The sequence below is a fragment of the Tripterygium wilfordii genome, chromosome 15 (assembly GCF_013401445.1).
Source record: "Tripterygium wilfordii isolate XIE 37 chromosome 15, ASM1340144v1, whole genome shotgun sequence".
NCBI lineage: Eukaryota > Viridiplantae > Streptophyta > Magnoliopsida > Celastrales > Celastraceae > Tripterygium > Tripterygium wilfordii.
Window position 1 is genome coordinate 704,145 of NC_052246.1, and position 11,989 is coordinate 716,133.

Consider the following 11,989-nt stretch of genomic DNA (forward strand, 5'->3'; position numbering starts at 1 on the left):
GACACCGTTAATTTTGTGGTGATAAATAATTCATAAAAATTCCTAATATTTAAAGACCATATTGCAAATCCAGGTGCTGTGACTTGGATGTCATAAATTCATAATTGGAAAAATAAATTGAAATACCGACAAAAGAAAAAAAAACATAAAACAAAAACCTCACGTGTGTGAATAAACTATAAAGTCAGGGGGACCCTTAATTACGACCTAAAAAAGTGTTAAGCTTGATTAATTGAATGATATTAAGCCTAAACTTCTGAGGTTTTTTTTTTTTTTAAATTTTTACTTTTTGACTTTATGTTAACCATACAAAGAGTTGTGATTTAAACGAAAATGAAGGGAACTGAACACCTTTGATAAACAAAAGGTCATAAAGCCATAAACCCAGTTAAAGAAATGGGCTTCAAAAGTGGGTCCAAATCAATTTTATTTGACTATAATAAAATAAATATTATTTTTATATACATATTTATTTCTGTGCAACTGTTTCTGGTCAAGCATGGAGAGAATCAGAGAGAGATCGAAATCCGGCACCACAAAAGTATCAAGTTTGACTTTTGGACGAACTTCGTAGTATGCGTAACAGCCAAGAATATAAGATGGTTAAGAGACTGAGATTGAGAATGGAGACTGAGAGACTCAAAAGACTTTTTTTTTGCAAAAAAGGTATGGTCTGTGATTAATTATAAGTTGTCGTTTTATGGTAATATTAGTATGTGCCGGGAAATTGAACCACCGTGAAGGGTGTTGGACTAAGAGCATCCACAGTAGTAGTAATATAATATAGCACTTCAAAATCATTCTCTCTCTTCTCCTCTTTCCTATGTGGCACAATTTAATTGGATGAGTGGGTCTCATAATAAACACTATTCATCAACACTCCATAAATTTCAACACTCTATATTCATTTTCTCTATTTTCTCTCTTTTCCTTTTCATCATATATCCCTTTCTTTTCATCTTCTCTCTCATTCTTTTCATCTTCTCTCTCTTTCTTTTAATCTTCTCTTTCTTCATTTTCATCATCTCTCTTCACTATTCATCAACTATATATATACTCCAACTCTCAAGTATCCTTTTTTCCACAACTAAATTTTCAAGTGTCATTTTTCACCAATTGTGTGCATGTAACGCTATATTTATAAAAAAAGTAACATTTCAAGTACTTGAAATACACACTATTATACCCATTGTGATGGTATAGCACTATATTTATCCAAAAAGTATTGTTAACAATGTTAAATATAGCATCATTGTGGATGCTCTAAGGACACTTGTAATGGTGTAAGTGTTAATGTTTTAACAAAATTAATCATGTGTCTCACCTCTATTGTATAAAAAGTCAAGTTAAATACGTATTATAATACAATCACATCAACAAAACACATCTTCCAATACAGTCACATCAATAAAACATAAATTTCTATACACTTTCTCTTCCTACTCAATACAGAGGCTAATAACATTCCATTCCTCCATATTATCCACAATAAAACTACACAAAAACACAAAATATCAATACATCCACATCAGCAAAACACTTCTCCCAATACTATCACATAAGCAAAACACGTTTTACAATACAATCACATCAACAAAACACAACATCTTTATTGGCGCAATAACATTTTACCATTACAAGTGTCCTAAGCAATGAATGCTCTGTTGTGCACACCTGGCCGTGAGTGAGCGCGTTGTACCACTCTCCGTTGATGTGTGTTAAATATGAGAGAGATGAAGACACCCCTCGAATGTAGCAACTGGAATTTAAAAGGCACACTTTTTTCTATACATGTATGTATAGATCAGATTCTTTGAAAGAAACCCACGAATTATACACAAAAGAACCATGTATGAATTGTAATTTTCGTGTGTGTTGGTGGTGGTGACTGGTGAGGAGGGGCTGTAATTTGGTTTGGTTTGGTTTGGTTTGTTCTTCTTTGTGTATCTAACTCTGTTCACACGGAGGGACTTAATTACTTCCCAAAAATCCATCTAATTATTATTTCCAATCACGCACTCTCTTCCCCCCAAATCATACGCCATTACCTTTGTAATCTCAGCCGTTTCGCATGTTCTTTTCAAGCCTTCAAAAACATGCTACATATCACTACCACCTCCTTAAACCCCAGATCCCAAATAAAAAAGAAAGTCTCTTTTTTGCTGCTTGTTTTTTTCTGGGTTTCTTGTAGTGCTATCCATGGTGATTGTCTATAGAGTATAGGGTCTTTTCGATCCAGTAAGAGCTTCAATAGTCCTTGTTATTGTAATACATGGAGTACGGAAGTAGAGGAGGAGGAGGAGGGGGAGGAAGTGGGTCCGTTGGGGACCACGATTCCTCCGAGAACCAGAGGAGGAAGAAGCGCTACCACCGCCACACAGCCTACCAGATTCAGAGCCTCGAAGGGTATGCACCTTCGCATTGCATTTGCTGGTGCTTTATGTGACTCTTTTTCTTTGTTTTTATTGATTGAATAATAATGGGTTTTCTTTTTTCTCTTTCTGGGTTTTGTTGTTTGTGTCAATGAAGAATGTTCAAGGAGTGCCCACACCCAGATGAGAAGCAGAGGTTGCAGTTAAGCAGGGAGTTGGGTTTGGCTCCTCGACAGATAAAATTTTGGTTCCAAAACAGGAGGACCCAGATGAAGGTACTCTCTTTTCCATTCTCTTTTGGGCTATATCTGTCTTTCTCCAGTGATTCGCTTCGTGTGTGTGAGACTTGTATGCCAATATTCATTCAGGCCCAACACGAACGAGCAGATAACTGTGCACTTCGGGCAGAGAACGACAAGATCCGATGCGAGAATATAGCAATCAGAGAGGCATTGAAAAATGTGATCTGCCCGTCTTGTGGAGTAACTCCGGTGACTGAAGACTGCTATTTCGATGAACATAAATTGCGAATGGAGAACGCCCAATTGAAGGAAGAGGTAAAGTAAACCCTCTCGAATCTGACACTCATGTTGCTTTTCTTGTTTATGTTCGGGATGTTTATGTTTGTTGTTGTGTGGTTTGTTTAGCTTGATAGAGTCTCTAGCATTGCTGCAAAATACATAGGGAGACCAATTTCGCAACTCCCTCCTGTACAACCTTTGCATATGTCTTCGTTAGATTTGTCGATGGGGAGTTTCGGTGGCCATGGATTTGGTGGTCCTTCTCTTGATCTTGATCTTCTACCAGGAAGTTCTTCAAGTCTACCAAATTTGCCCTTCCAACCAATTAGAATATCAGACATGGATAAGTCCCTCATGACTGATGTTGCTGCCAACGCTATGGAAGAATTGCTCAGGCTCTTGCAAACCAATGAACCTCTGTGGATGAAGTCGAGCACTGATGGGAGAGATGTTCTTAATCTTGAAAGCTATGAGAGGATGTTCCCTAGACCCAATAGTCATTTGAAAAACCCAAATGTAAGGATAGAAACATCAAGGGATTCTGGTGTTGTAATCATGAATGCTTTGGCCTTAGTTGATATGTTCATGGACCCTGTAAGTTCTCTTTAGACTTTTGAATTGAAACTCAGTGTTGAAATCTTGAGGTTGTGTCTGTCTCATGATAGTTTCACTCGGTTGCGCAGAACAAGTGGGTGGAGCTTTTCCCTGCAATTGTATCTGTTGCAAAGACAATGGAAGTTGTATCACCTGGAGTATTGGGTAGCCTCAGTGGTTCTTTGCAACTGGTAATTGAGAAGAAACTTATTTCAATTGTCTCTTGCAATTGTTTGTTTTAGCATTATTTACTTGGAAGCTATGTGGCGTTGCAGATGTATGAAGAGTTGCAGGCGCTTTCACCACTCGTGCCGACCCGGGAATTCTACGTTCTCCGTTACTGTCAGCAAATTGAGCAAGGCTTGTGGGCTATTGTTAATATCTCTTATGATTTTCCCCAGCTTGCATCGCAATGTCGATCACATAAGCTGCCTTCAGGATGCTTGATTCAGGACATGCCTAACGGGTACTCCAAGGTGGTATTTTCAATTCAGCTCAATGATGTTTTTGCTTTATACATGAACATATGGTAATGCTTCATTTCTCAACTTCTCATGTGATATTTGCTTGATTTAGGTAACTTGGGTGGAACATGTGGAAGTAGAAGAGAAAACCCCTATTCATCAGCTTTACAAGGATCTCATTCACAGTGGCTTGGCATTTGGGGCAGAAAGGTGGCTTGCCACTCTTCAGAGGACGTGTGAAAGATTGGCTTGTCTTATGGCGTCGAGCAATTCGACCCTAAATCTTGGAGGAGGTAATGTAGCTCCATATTTGCAATGCTTAGTTCTTTAAAACAATTGCTGAATGCATATTTCCAATTTCCAGTAATTCCATCACCGGATGGCAAGAGAAGCATGAGGAAACTTTGTCAGAGGATGGTGTCCAATTTCTGTGCTTGTGTGAGCACATCAACCAGCCACCGATGGACTACACTTTCCGGAGTGAATGAGGGCGGAGTTCGAGTTACCCTTCAGAAGAGCACAGATCCTGGCCAACCAAATGGTGTAGTCCTCAGCGCATCGACCACATTTTGGCTTGCAGTTTCTCCACAAAATGTCTTCAACTTTTTCAAGGATGAAAGAACACGAACTCATGTATATTTTATCCAGTGTAACTGTTCCATTGATCAGATTAATTGATTTACTGGTACAATGCCTTATGATTTTTGCCAATTTTTTCTTATCAATCAGTGGGATGTCCTGTCTAATGGCAATCCAGTGCAAGAGGTCGCTCACATTGCTAATGGTTCACATCCTGGGAACTGTATATCAGTTCTTCGAGTAAGTCTACTTGAACTGGCTCATTTTCTTCTTGGTTTGTCTCAAATTATTATCTAGATTCCTGATAATTATTCGTATTGACATAAAATTTTCAAATTGTACAAGTTCTTAATTTGTTTATCACCATGGAATTGTTTAAATAGGCCTTGAATACCAGCCAGAACAATACTTTGATACTTCAAGAGAGCTGCATAGACCAATCTGGTGCACTTGTGGTCTACTGTCCAGTTGAACTACCTTATATAAACATTGCAATGAGTGGTGAGGATCCTTCTTGCATCCCTTTACTGCCATCTGGTTTCACCATATCACCTGACGGTCGTTACGACCATGGTGGTGGTGCCTCAACAAGCGCAAGCACTCAAGGAAACATGGCTAGGTCTGCGGGTTCACTCATGACGGTAGCGTTTCAGATATTAGTAAGCAACTTGCCATCAGCTAAGCTAAACTTGGAGTCAGTGACCACTGTCAATAACCTTATCAGCACCACTGTCCACCATATTAAGACAGCCTTGAATTGTCCTAGTTCCTGATGATATCCTGGCTTCAATACACAACTGTGTTTCTACTATCCTTAAATTCAGAGAGCAGAGAAAATTCAGAGGGTCTCTCTCTCTCTCTCTCTCTGGTGCTGCTGGAATTGAATGTGGGTTTGAGAAGGTATTATTGGGTTGGTTGGGAATTTGAATGCCCTCTCATCAAGAGCCTGAGGACCTGCTTATTAACTGCTGCTGCTGCTACTTCTGTTTTGTGCTGCCAAACCTCATTACACTCCACACCAACTTAATTCTTGCTGTTTTTAATTCTTGACAAGGAGGGTTTTTTTTTTTTTGGGAAAATTAGTATATCTAGAGAGGGAGTCAAGAACGCACCACACATGGCTTTCCTTGGTGGGTCAAGTAAACTGTGTGGTTCGGGTATTGACTTCTGTTCATGAACTTCTATTATTACTAATCTTTCAATTCTACTGTTTAATTTATCTTATTTATTAGTATATCTCTCTGCCTTCAAATGGGTTTTGTGTGTGGGCATGCATCGAGGGAAAAGTCGAAAGTTGTGAATGAAAGAGTGGCGGACATTGATGGTTTGGAAAGCTTCAAATCATTGTTGGGCTCCATGTCCAAGATTTTGTGAAATGGTAAAACTGTGACTCGAAAAGATGAAATTTATCTGCACTTTTATCCGCCAAACCTCATTATTTCGATAAATAAATGACAAGTATATTACTTTTCTATTAAAAAGTCCGGATCTTTAGTAAATTTCTAAACAGAGAATTTCTCCCATCACTTTGTTTCAACTTTTCAAGTACTTTGAAGATACCACAGGTCACCATCAACAATATTGTATAATTGTCTACAGAAAGTATTCTAGTTTACTAAATTATCCTTACCTAAATTATGTATAGCAACCTTAACTAGCGATAAAAAGCCTTAATTAGAGTTAATCCTTAGAAGCATTTAAGAATTTACTTGTCACTTCGTACCTACCATTTTTAGTGTAATCCCCATCGGTGCTTGTCAAGAGTAATTGAGCAACAAGGACGCTAAATTGCTAATAGCAGTGTAGAGTGTAGACAAAGCGAGAGCTAGCCTAATGATGACTTATTTCATATAAGTTACACGAGGTGTAAGGTTTCATTCCATCCTCTCTCCAAACAGGTGAGGGTTTCAAGTTGAAATGAAAGAGTTCACTCAAAACTCCAAGTGTTAAAAGGCCAAATATGATTAGAAAACGCAGAGTTTTGCAAGAGGAAATGATTGTCTCTACTCCAAAGCCCTCTTAGGCCTTATGAACCATGATGGTCATAGGAGAGTGTACTTCAGACGAATCAATGTTAATGCACCAAACAATCCGTTCCTCCTCCATTGAATTCATTGTCCGATTGAACTTGTTTTTGGAAAGAAGAGAGAGGAGTTAATGAACAATCAAACCATTCATTGAAAACCCATTAATGCATGTCCCTCTTTGATGTGTTTTGAACTCCCATTCCTGCCATACTCGTTTTCCTTCCATTGTTTCATCAACACAGAAAATTCACTTTGACAATTTTTAGCAAAAAGTGTCCCTCGCTTGAAGATAGAATATTGTTTTAGAAAATTTGTTTAAAAAGTTGAAATTAAGGATATCAATGTTATAGGCTTATATAGAAGCCATGCCCCCCTAAATACCTTTGCATTATAATAGCAAACAATTAATGTATTAGGAAAAGATGCATTAACATACCCTAAATAAGTTCTTTTATTTTAACTCCCAATTCACGTGACAAGTGAGGTGTCACGACTCTGTCCCTTTCAATCCTAATCGCTCCTATCACTCTAATAGCGAACAACACTTCCATTGGATATTGATAGAACCTCAATTACTGCACAATGTCAATTACCATTTCGTATTAGAAAAATTTGTTAGTTTTTCCAACCCAACTGTGGCATGAATTGGAGGTTAAAATAGGGGACAATATTTAGGGGAACGAAGCATATTATTCAAACTCATTTAAGCTGCGGTTATTGTAGGCTTGTAGGTGTGGTTCCATCTCTGGATCCAATCAGGCTAGGTTAGCTTAGGTAGCTGACTTAAATGAATCTTCTTTACTTCATTGTGTTTTAACTGTCTCGTACAGCTTCACAGCACAAAAGTATTAGTATTGCACAGTTACTGAACACAATGTTTTTGATTGACCAAAAGAAGCATGAAAAAACAACGACAACAACTGTACTACTTTAAGTTGTTAACCAAACCAAGCCAAGCCCGATCCATACTGGAAAAACTCCACTATCTCCTTCTATTGGCTTTGAATGGCCCAAACCTAAGACATTAGCTTTTCTTTTCACTTGCAGTACTATGGTTGGATTTACTACATTATGAAGGATTAATGACAATCTTGAACTTGTTTTTTCATTGGACTCTATTGGCACATTTACATAGTTTTTTTTTTTTGAATGAGAGTAGTTAATGAAATTCATCAAAACATTCATTGAAAACCCATTAATGCAATCTCCCTCTCCTTGATTTCTTTTGATCCACCATTCCTGCTCCTGCCATACTCGGTTTCCTTCAATTGTTTCATCAACACAGACATAAACTCATCATCATAGCAATTTATAGCAAAAGTGTCCTTTTAAAGCTTGAAATCAGAATATTCAATTGTTGGTGGTTCCAACCGTGTATGACTCCAATGCAAGCATAGATATCTAATTTAAATGATGCATTGATTCTCCACTCTTCAACTGTACAGACTCAAATGGTGCATCGAATTTTGTATTGTACAATTGCTCCATAATGAAATTATTATAATTGTATTGTCAGTAATTCTGACCGAATATTGTTCAATTTTGATGAAGCAAAATCCATATGGGCCAGCCACCAAGATGAAGCCCAATTTTATTTGAACCAAAGCAAACTCATGTACTCATACGGAATAACGAAGCCCATTTACTATTACGAAACCCAGTCTATCCTTTTTGTTGACCATGATGGCCCATTAAAATCATGAAGGCCCAAAGGGCCGAACTCATCAACTGCTGTATAACGCACCGTCTATCAGAAGATCCAGAACGCTAACCCGCTCGTGAGTCGCAAATGGAGATTTCTGTTGCTGCTCGTCTCCCAAGCAATTCCTCTTCGCTTCTGCCTAGTTCTGGGGTATCTCAAACGTCTCAAACACCTAAACTGTTTCGTAGTCCAATCACATATTCGAGTTGCGGCAAAGACACGAAGAAATGATTGGTTTGGAGCCCATCACATATCTCAAAGACCGATAAAGCCCCTCGCTGCTCTCCCTGACAACGGCTCTACTATAACCTCTTCCACAATCGAATCTGGTATGGGTCTAACTCTAAATGATTGGTTTGGAGCCGTTGAAGGGATGTTTGTTGATGATAAATGTTTCTTGTATTGTTATAAATAGGTCGAATTGGGGAAGTGAAGAGAATGACCAGAGAGACTAATGTATCGGTGAAGATAAACTTGGATGGATCAGGTGTCACAGATAGCCGTACGGGGATTCCTTTTCTTGATCACATGTTAGATGTTAGTACACTTTCGGTGCTGCTCTGTATTTGAAATCCCACTTAAGCTATCTGCTTTGAATTGTGGATCGGGACTTTAGTTTTCTGGTGCTTCTATATCAAAAGCTAACATTGATTTGGTTACTTCTTGACTAGTTGACAGTGGATTCAAATTTTTGTTTTTTGTGGGATGCTTAACTAAAAGCCAATAGCTAGTCGATTAGAGTTTGAGAAATTTGTGAAAAATGCTCCGAGGTGCGTCTTTTTGTCAAAAGAGTTGGCGCAGTATAGCTTAATATGGTCTAATAAACCTACCAAATGCAAAGCCTTTTTCTCAAGTTCTTTTTTTGACTTTCCCTTAAGATTTGGTACACACACACACACACACGTATGTATCCTTTATGAATTTTTGATTAGGTTTTCCAAATGAGATTAATTGTTTATTGATTTTAATCTACATTTTTTATGTTAGCAACTTGCTTCGCATGGTTTGCTCGATGTGCATGTAAGGGCTACTGGCGACATTCAGATCGATGATCATCACGCATTCACACTAATGAAGATTTTGCACTTGACTAATCTTTCTTTTTCATGCTTCTTTTTTTTTCAATTGTAATTTAATTATTCTACCTGGGTTTTGATGTAGTTTTTGAAACTACCGATGTAGAATTTGTGTAGGATTAAGCAACCAAAACCCTAACCCCAAAAATTAAGAACCCGACGACAGAAATTCACAATTTCCAGGTCTGAAACTAGAACAAAATTCTTGAATTTTTGAATCAAACAAAAAAGGACCCTGAATCTCTCAGGTAGAGTTGGATAAACTCACCTTCCCCTCTCAGCCTCTTACCGAGCATGTCTAAGGAATCTCTCCTACAACTAATTTGTATAAAAAACTCTTATTCTTCTTTATTCTTGACTTGCATCCATATATATAGACTCCTAGTAATCCTAATTACATAAGAAACTTCCTTCAAATAAAACTTGGATTCCTAAAAGTAAAGTAAACTAATATGACTCCAATTATAACTATGACTTGACTTAGGAACATAACCTAATTAAAGACTCATAAAACAAATAATTATTACTAAATTCGAAATTCTGACATATCTGGAAATTCCGACAATACCCTTACTATGAAAACTAAAAGAAACTTAGTTAAAATAAACTCAATAATAGACTAACTTATAAAAACATAAAATTAATGGTCTTCCTGCATCAGGTTTTGGTCACAGGAAAAAATTATTTCAGGTTATCAAAGTTTGTTTGGAGTGTTAAGTTTCTTTTTGTCTTGGGGTTTTCAGCATGTAAAATGAAGATAGACACTCTCCTTTGTGTTTTAGATCGTATTTAAGATGATGGCTTTGGCTTTAAAGAGCCTTTTTTGCCTTCCTATTCCTCTGTTTTTTTTTACCCATAATGTCTATATTGAGCTAGTAACACGAATTTCAATAGTAGCTCATATTTTGTCAGGGTGCGGCTCGTAATAGCTTTTTTTTTCCAACTTATGTAAAAAAAGAAAGTAGACAACATAGCTACTTGTTATGTGAAGAATGATAAAATAGATAATTTGAGGAAAATGTCGGTGAAATTGCTTAATTCTTCACTCTCTTCTTTTTCTTTTTTTCTTTTTTTTTTGTCTCTGGAGATTAGATTCACTTATTTGTACTCTCTTTATGAATTCCTGGTGTGGGAATTGGTTGGTCCACTGCAGGCTTTGCTAAAGGCACTGGGTGATAGGAAGGGAATTAACCGATTTGGTGACTTTTCTGCTCCTCTTGATGAAGCATTAATACATGTCTCATTGGTATGTATACTATTTTTCGTTTTCATTGGGAGTACTCTTATGGTTGTAATTCAAGTTGAGAATGTTCTGATTTTTTACGAGTATTATTGTAAACAGATATATGCTGTAATGAAGCAACAGTGTGGGCTTCCCTCCTTAGTTGCTCAGTTGTGTCAAATTGATTCCTACAGGCTACAATCAATGACCTGGACCAGTAAATAATTTGAGTGATTTAGGAAATCTGATCACACCTTCTTTCTTTTATTGTATTAGTCAAAAGTTTCTGATTGGATAAGATTTAATCTTGTGATGAGATATTTACTTGAAATCGTGTGTCTTGTGCACGGGGTTGTTTACCTTTCTACATTAGTTGATATTTTCTTGTTCTTATTGATGAAGTGATATAGTATTGTTTGCTCTAAATTTCATTGTCCTTTACTGCCGTTGTCTAGCACTTTATATGGTCTCATCTCGATTTTCTTCTTGTGGCATGGGAGCTCAAATCTAACTTGTGCAACACCTGTCAACTGCAGTTTAAAAGGGGTTCTGTCTCGATCTTGATAACTCTGCAGAATTTTTGTGGACTGAGATCGTTTTGAAGCAGTAGCGAAAAGTTTGTTTGACAGTGTATTGCTGCATGCTCATATTATGTGTTCTCCTTTGGTGGAGTAGAACTGCATGGTTGTATTGAGCAAAATTGATTAAATTTTCCACCGTACTCTGGAGATTGGGCTACAGCCTGGAAAGAAGAGTGGCCGATGGGCATTTTAGTGTGATGGGCTTGAGACTGTAAGGGCACTTGTAATGGTGTATAATTGTTGGACCAATAAAGATATTGTCTTTTGCTGATGTGGTTGTATTGTAAAACACGTTTTACTTATGTGGATGTATTGAGAGAAGTGTTTTGTTGATGTGAATGTATTGGTATTTGGTGTTTTAGTGTAGTTTTGTTGTGGATAATATGGAGGAATGGAATGTTGTTAGGTTTGGTGGAAAGAGAAAATGTGTGGGAAGAGAAAGTATATAAAAATTTGTGTTTTGCTGATGTGACTGTATTAGAATACATATTTGACTTGACTTTTTGTGTAATGGGAATGAGACCCAAGATTAATTTTATTGGGGACATTTCACCCTAAACCATTGCAACTGCCCTGAGGTAATAGCCTATTAAAGTCATGACTTAGTTGAATGGGTATGAACACATTAGAGCATCCACAATTATGTTATATTTAACATTGTTAACAACATTTTTTGGATAAATATAATGTTATACCATCATAATGGATATAATGAAGTGTATTTCAAGTACTTAAAATGTTACTTTTTTGATAGATATAACGTTACACAATGGGTGAAAAATGACACTTGAAAATTTAGTTGTGGAAAAATGACACTTGAGAGTCGGAGTATATATATATAGTCGATGAAT

The 11,989-nt window shown here is 37.1% G+C and overlaps 1 protein-coding gene and 1 pseudogene across 1 annotated transcript; both read left to right on the top strand.

Annotated features, from left to right (window-relative positions):
- Positions 1-2,272: 2,272 nt before the first annotated feature.
- Positions 2,273-5,764, top strand: LOC120016416 (homeobox-leucine zipper protein HDG11-like). Its single transcript, XM_038869180.1, has 10 exons — positions 2,273-2,406; positions 2,530-2,647; positions 2,741-2,929; positions 3,020-3,487; positions 3,577-3,678; positions 3,763-3,963; positions 4,064-4,244; positions 4,316-4,584; positions 4,681-4,770; positions 4,914-5,764. The coding sequence occupies exons 1-10, from the start codon at positions 2,273-2,275 to the stop codon at positions 5,301-5,303; spliced, it is 2,142 nt and encodes a 713-aa protein (XP_038725108.1). The 3' UTR covers positions 5,304-5,764.
- Positions 5,765-6,558: 794 nt separating this feature from the next.
- Positions 6,559-10,998, top strand: LOC120016725 (annotated as a pseudogene).
- The last annotated feature ends 991 nt before the right edge of the window (positions 10,999-11,989 follow it).